Here is a 7948-nt window from a genome sequence, read left to right on the forward strand (position 1 = left end):
TTCCTCTTTTTAAAACTGCTAGCAAGGTTGTGGTCATACACAAATTAATAACTCAGTGTTGAGCTAATATATTGAGATAACTCAAGAGAAAACACAAATATACCTAGAGGTTGAAGTTATGCTTATTATTTCAGCTACCAATGCTTTCCATTTTCCTTTTTTTTTTAATTACAAAGATTATATTTTGGAAAGTTCATGAAGTAAAAAGTTAAGGAAGAGATGGGAAGTGTTATTTTAAAAACACTCCTGTAACCAACCAGAATTTCACATCTTTTTGTCCCTATCTGTGCCAAGGACCTCTTATAAAACAAATTTGTATAAACTCCCTTTATCTGATATAGTGTTTTCATTAAGCAAATACTTCCCACTTGGATGTTTCTTGCTTTGTCTTGCATTTTTTTCTAGCTATGTACTATCAACTTCTATAGGAGCTGCAGAAAGAAAATCAAATAAAAATCTGTCTTAGCATGATGTCCTTGATTAGGACCTGTAAAAAGAGGAAATTAAGGATGACAGTGACAGCTTCCTACTTTATATTCAATTAAGACTGGCCTCTTTGTGGCTATGGTTCATGTAGGACGTGCACTTATCTAATACAACCCAATTCTGGAGGCAGAACAATTAGAATGCAAAGCATAACTTAAAACAGGCTCTGGCAATATTATTTTTCCTTTCCTTGTGACATCTTCAGCAGACTTTAAACAGAAGTCTTGAGATCATGTACTGTGCTGAAAACCAAAACTCATATTCTGAACCCAAATGCAGCTTTTAAAATACTTAATGATGTGAAAATTGGTACAATAAGACTAAAGAAAGCAATTGGAGAAGGGCTTTGGTGCCTACACAAAATCCAAAGAAAAACAAGTGCTGTATTTAAGCATTAAATTCTAAAACTGACCTCTGTTCTGTGGTGAGCTCAAGCCGGGCTCTTATGTCAATTATGTACTCGAGGTGGGCAAAGCTCAAGCACACCACCAAAAATATTAAATCTTGCATGTCTCCCTTTTTGTGAATGACTCACTTCTAGTCGAGACTAGAAGAATCTGGCAAGATTTTCCTACCTAACAATAATCATCACCCTTTCTCCCCAGCTGGCCTGCAGGGCTTCCTGGCTGCAGAGTATAGCCCAAAGGCAAGTCACTGGTGGAATGATCGCGAGCAGGACGAGGAGCAGGCTTGGTCTCATGGCATCTCGAGACTACACACGAGCAGTGGGATCCAAACTGGTACAAGGAACATACCTTTCTTCCTACACGTTTCCACCCTGGGGCTATTTTTTCCTCCAGAAACACATTCTTAAGCAACTTTCTGTTTCACTGATGATAGCTCAGGTACTTCAGAGGCAGCCTGAATGGCAGTGGGAAGGAAACCCCATGCCCAAACAACCTCCATCTCAGAAGCCTGAGAATTGCCTCTGCCAAGGGCTAGGTGAGTGTACTGGAAAATATCATCCTGGTTTGGTTTTGTTATATTCTTTCCTGCTGTTGGCCACTGTTAGAGACAGCCTGCTGCCCTGGACTGATGATTGATTTTGGGACATTCTTAACTGTGTGTGCTGAGCTCCCGCACTCTGGTCTAACCATTTACTTCGAGGGGGAAAGAGTTAAATCCCCTTGTCTTTGCCTTTTGCTATAATCAGTATAATTTCATCCATCCATTCTTAACTGGTAGAATTACCAGAATTCCCAGCAGTTCTATTCTTCCTCCCAAATTCTGTTTATGTTCAATTCATTATCTCTCAATGTAATTTTCAATTTAAAAAAAAGAAAAATATACTTAAAAGAGAACATCAAGTCAGGCTGTTGGATGTTACCCAGTGATGAGAACTGTGGAGATTTTTGGTAATCTCAAACCCAGCCATTTAACAAGTTACAGTGACAAGCCAACCAAGTACTTTTAGAAATTATCTATTTACCCTTTAGTTTGAGGTCCACTTTGTGTCGCAGCCAGGGATAAACACCATAGTTGGACATATCTTCAGGAATAGGGTTATTATCTATCCAGCCATCACATGCAAATCGATAGAAGTTCTCACATGGATCTACAGATTGATTTATCTTGCTCAGGATGCTAGCAGCTGTAAAAAAGACACCACATAGATTTTGTGGAACACTTTTTCATAAATAGAGAATTAGACAGGGCTACAGTCCAGAAATTATGATTAATGAGAAACAAACAAACAAACAAAAAAGACAAAATATCTGCAATAAATCTTCTTGAGAGACATACAGCAATGACGACTGAACTTAGCGCTACATGAACATGAGCTGCTGGAGCCAGACACTTGAAGACAGGCTCTCCATTGTTGCCATGATAGAATTAATTGCCTGAGGAATTTAGTAGTGATACATATTAAGTAGATTGTGATTAGCATTTCAGTAACTGTGCAGTATTTACCTCTAGTCGAATACTGCACAAGAAAACAAATCAAATTCTGATCTACCATTAATTGGAAAAGATTTTCAGCATTTTCAGCTCCATTTTGTGACTGCTTCCTTACCAGTTACTATTGTCAGTGCAAGAGAGGTGTTAAGAGAGAGATCAGTTTGACAAGTCCAAGACTCAGTAGCTTTTCAGTACATAATCATAAAACCATAAAATAGTTTGGCTCGGAAGGAACCCTTAAAGGTCACCTAGTCCAACCTTCTGCAAAAAGCAGGGACATCATCAACTGGACCAAGTTGCTCAGAGTCCCATCCAACCTGACTTTGAACACCTCCAGAATGGGGCATCCACAACTTCTCCGAGTGACTTTTGCCGGTGTGTCACCACCCTCACCATAAAAATTTTCTTCCATATAACTAGTCTGAATCTACCCTCTTTTAATATAAAATCATATATAGTGTGTGCCAGATCTGGTACAAAAGCACCTCTGTGCTTAACAATACACTTGCTAGTTTTCTGATAACTGGAAAGGAAGCAACAAAATCTTCCTGAAGGTCTAGTCACTCAACATTTTGTTTCCTATTAAAAAAAAAAAAAGAAAATAACCCCTATGGGAAACTTTGAGTCAACCTAGTTAGACTAGTATCAGACCAAATTAAAACACAAATTTTAATTGTACAAAATAAACAAAACAAGCAATTTGAGCAGTGACTTTCTAAAAAATTTAGGATTGTCATTCTTTCTCCCTCATTAAATGAGCTTTCTGAGTAAAATGTATAATGGGAAAAAATTAAATGGTACAAATATCTCATTAACATACTATAATCATGATATGATTGAGAAGATAAAATTGCTGCTTACCAGCTTCAATGCATTCTGCAGTCAAACAGTACTGTTGCTTCGGATGAAACTTTATAAGACCTTGGCTAACTGCAAAATGGAAAACCATAATGAGATCATTTGCAATGAATTTTGACAGCTGCAGCCAAATGTTGTGTACTCAATCATTCCAATATCAGTGCAGCCCCTGGTCCCAGTGCCTCTCTGACTGCACAGATTTAGAGCACTTAGAATGTATATTAAGTAAATATTTAGAATATATATTGTGTAAATACTGCAGCTTGTACAAATAACTTCCCCCTCCTAGTCCTGCTTTCTCCTTCCCCCTCTTTGCTCACAGGCAGCACAGAGCAAGGGCTGTCTCTGCACAGTGCCTGGAGCAGCATCACTTCAGCCCTACTCACTGAGCACCACCACATACAACAATTCACATTGTTATCATGCTCCAGAGCTTGGAAACACAGGAGAACAGCATGGCTAGGCTTAGAAGGGACCTTAAAGATCCTCTAATTCCAATGCTCTGCCATGGACAGGCAGGAGTCATGGGGACATTCCACAGGACCAGCCTGCACCTTCCATGGTTGGAAATGCACCACGGAGCGGTCTCCTCACCCTCTGCAGGGTTTCCAGAGCTCCTCTGAGCTGTGCTGCCCACACTGCCCTGCAGCAGCACTGCACTGCCCAGCACAACCCAGCACCAACAGGACCTTCCCAGGGTCTCCTTATTCCAGCCTGGGACACAGCAGATTGCACTGGGCACAAGGATAGCTGTGCTTTAAAAGGCACAACCCAGGTTCTGTCTGAATTGTCTCCCAAAAGTTTTGTAATTGCATTTGCTTCCAAAAGCCTTGCTGAGAAGAACTATGAAATTGTCAGTTAATTTTGCTCATCTTTTAAAAACATGTATTACAACTGCCACTGAAATTTAAGCACAGGAATTGCTAATTTCAGATACTGCTCTCAGGCAGCAAATATGCAGATAATTAATACTTGGGTTTAGGAAGGGAGAATCCCAAGGGATAGGTGAAATAGTTCTCACTAGATGTGCTCAGTAGGCATAAAGAAATGTCTCATTATACCCATTATCTTAATAACAGTCCATGGCAAAAACAAAAAAAGCAAATAACACTGAACGAAAAAACCCAACAATGGAATATATTATGGCACCACTGCTTTAACAGTGCTGATAGTTCTAAAGCAATTTCTGCTGTAATTATATGTTGTTTTAAAGTGATAGAAAAATTTGAAATTTCATTTCAGCCCAGGAAAATTTTTTTGCAAAACCTCCTAAAGCTAGAATTGAATATAAAGCTGTTTCCTCTCTTCCAGTCTCACAGATTTAATGGCAATTAGTAGCAGAAATAGCTGGATTTCAATCCAAGCTTCTCAAAAAATGGGAATGTAAAACTATTTCTGGACAGCTTTTCCAAAGCTTTCATTGGTTTAGTGAAACACAACACCTCAAACACTGTCAATTAGCCAAGAAATACACAAGATTTTAAAGCATACAAAGGTTGTAATTGGAATATTGAAAACCAGGAGAAAATAGAGAAGTGGAGATCTCCAGAATATGATTTTGAGCCACTACAAAGATGAACTACAAATAATAGATACTGTCCCTTTTAATTAAGTGTTGCACTCCTCCCAGCTCACCTTTTTCCCTGATTAGAATTTAGTCCTTTAGAATCCATCCAGGTCTTGAATGCTTGCTGGACTTTTTTCTTAACAAAGCAGAGAAAGGAGGGAAAAGCCCAGACATAATTTCATGCTTAAACTGAGGCAGCCCTTGTGCTTTTGATATTTCTAAACAAACACAAAATACCATTTCAACTGGAAAACCTACAATTTTATCATTAGAATAAATTTTTGGTAGTGACATTTCCATTTTAAATTACAGCTAACTTTGACAGGAAAAACTTTGCACAGTTTTTTTCTCTTGCCTTTTTTATTGTTAAGATAACTAATCACAACATTATTACTTAGAGTCATGGTTATAACCCTCAGCATTCCTCCTTGATAAGCCTGTTTCCAGATTCTTAAGCAAATACACTCCACAACTAAGTTTAAAAAAATAAATCTATAAGGGAAAAGGAAAATAATGCAAATGTACAGATGCAAATAATGTTCCTGTGATCTGAGCAGCCTAAAGGACTACCAAATCTGGAGAAGAGGCTCTCAAATTGAGATTCAAAGCTGCTTGACTTCTCACCAAGGGCACTGGAGAGCAATCTGCTTCCTCCAAGGAGGGGGTGGCTCCTGTCCTGTCACAGCCCCCACTCCTACCAGAGTGTCACAGGCAGGGCCCCAGCAATGCTCCCCACTGGGGTCACAGAGAGATCACAGCCAGCACGAGCAATGAACAGGAATTAACAATATCTGTTTCTCCCACATCATCCTCAGACTTGTAGGAACTATGAGAAGAAGAGAGCAGGAGAAAGCTACATTTCACTCCTCATGGAAAATTAATTTCAGGTGTACCAGAAACAACAAGTTTTGCAGACTAAAAGAAAACTGAAGAAAAAAGAACATCTTGAGGTGCCTGAAATGTTTCATATAGACAGAAAAAATTATGTCCATTTCTACAGTTAAATAAAACTTTAAAAAAAAATTAGCTCAAACTTACAAATGAAACCATATCACAATGAAGTGTGGAAACATCTAATTGAAAAAATGTTAAACCAAAATAATTTAACTTTTTTTCCTTGGTTCTTTAGGTTGAAAATTTCAGACCATTTCCAAAGAAATCCTAAAAGCATTTTGGCTGACCCAAGTCCAGCATTTTTATTTTCTTAGCAGTTATGCCAATGAAAATTTTGATATTGAATCGCTGCCTACAGAACATGCCACAGGCCACTTGGAAAACTGTCTGCAAGAATTAATATATTTGCTTGAATTTTCACACCTGGGCTATGGATAAAGCAGTTTCTATCTCTGAGAATCTGTGGTGGTAAAAGTCAATTCCTTTTATTGCTCTGAGCAACAAACAAACAAATCTAGTGAAGGCAAAAAGAAATAAGGTCTCTCCATTATTACTCCCTGATGTTTATACTGCATTTTTTAAGGGAAAAACTTTTTCTTTTATCTAGAAATTTGAAGATTCAAACTCACTCATGGTTATAAAAAGTTTACTTGAATGGGATCACTGACAGAGAAGTTATTTTCCTGAAAATGTTGCAGAAGTTGCTCTAGAGCAGAAAAGCTCTAACTAAGAGTGAGCCTGTTGCTTTAAATATTCTATAGAAAACCTGACATTGTTTTGTGACTGTAAACAAAGCAGACCTTTCAAACAAGATCACAAAGGATTGGATGAAAGAAAAAGATACACTTACAGGCAAGGTTTCCACCAATCTAGGGAAATCTGTGTTGGTCTAAAGAAACAAAAGGTTGGGCAGAATTGTTCCAAAAGAGGATCCAACTCTGCAAAGTTCTTACAGGATAAAACACAGGTTCCACTTTGCTTGGAGTTTCTGGGCATATTTATACTTCTACACATAATTTCAGAAGTGTAGGCATATGCTTTCAAGTTATGCTAACAAAACCAATCCACAGGTAATTCCAAATCTGGGAGAGGAAAAGCTATTTCCTTCTTTGTTGCATCTAGTTACAGCTTATATATCTAACAAAAATATTTCAATTTCATCCTAGATGCACTCTTTATGACTTTTGTAAAGGCAGCTTTGCAATTCATCATAGAAGAACAGAAAGATCTGAAAAATGTGCACGCATATGTACTATTGAAGCTTTCTACAGGGGTTTTAGTCAAGCCCTAAATGAAAACCAAATGAAGAAAACCCAAAAAGATTCCATAAAATGCACGCACTACACAGATTCATTTCCAGGAAACAGAGAATATTATTCCACATCAGTCACAACCACTGAATCCGTAATCAGCATAATCTCACCTGCTTCTCTCTGTCCTGTGGAAGAACCCAAGTCTGGTCAGAACACATTCGATTGAGTATCAAAATTTAAATTCAGCATTCAAAACATTACATGAGTTCCCATTGCATCCCCCAGCTCTAGCATTCCCACAACAAGAACTCCTTTACTGACACATATCCCCTTCAGGATGAATATAAAATGGGAGGAAAGCAAAAGAGATTTAGATTTTCACCAAAGACGTTGTGAGACACAAACACCAGCACCCAGCAGGCAGGCTGGAGGTTGTGCTCAGGTTAGTGTCAAGGCTTTCACTTACCCAAGAAAAGAGCGGTGCCAAGCACAACAGTGCCGCTCACAAAGACACCGAGGGCGATCCGAGTGGCTTTGCTGCCTGCTCCCCTGGCCTCGGGGACTGTCTCTCCTTCCATCAGGATAGCTTGGGAGGTGCTTGCTCTCTCAGAAGTCTGGTTTTCCCCTGCTGCTGTTGTGTCAGTGTTTCAACTGTTCACAAACTGTGCCCATGTGCTCTCCTCCTCCTCCTCTTCTCTCCTATTTAAAACTCCAGGTTTCTGTCATGAACCATTTCCTAGGCACTTCCTGCTCTCTCCTTCTCAAGGCAAAATCACATGTATAATAGCAGCTGTCTCCTACGTATTGCTCTGCCCAGGAGGAGGAAAGGCAAGCAGTGGCCACAGTTTGTGCAGCCCTTGCTGCCTGTAGAGCCTGTAAGAGCCAAGTGCTCAGCAGTCCCCCTTATCAGGGGTTCCGAACACGAGCATTTCACAACGTCGCTGAACAGATGTTTTAACTATTCAAAGGGCTACACACCCTCTCCAATCAA

General features: G+C 39.2%; 1 protein-coding gene across 1 annotated transcript in view; it reads right to left on the minus strand.

Annotated features, from left to right (window-relative positions):
• The window catches only part of PHEX (phosphate regulating endopeptidase X-linked), a 95102-nt gene extending 87567 nt beyond the window's left edge, over positions 1-7535 (minus strand). The window contains exons 1-3 of the mRNA XM_036384733.1: positions 7424-7535; positions 3247-3315; positions 1916-2077 (exon numbers count right to left, since the gene is read on the minus strand). Of these exons, the coding sequence (XP_036240626.1) occupies positions 1916-2077; positions 3247-3315; positions 7424-7535 (343 nt within the window). The remainder of the gene's footprint in view (positions 1-1915; positions 2078-3246; positions 3316-7423) is intronic.
• Between the last annotated feature and the right edge of the window lie 413 nt (positions 7536-7948).

The sequence above is a fragment of the Molothrus ater genome, chromosome 2, assembly GCF_012460135.2.
Source record: "Molothrus ater isolate BHLD 08-10-18 breed brown headed cowbird chromosome 2, BPBGC_Mater_1.1, whole genome shotgun sequence".
Classification (NCBI taxonomy): Eukaryota; Metazoa; Chordata; class Aves; order Passeriformes; family Icteridae; genus Molothrus; species Molothrus ater.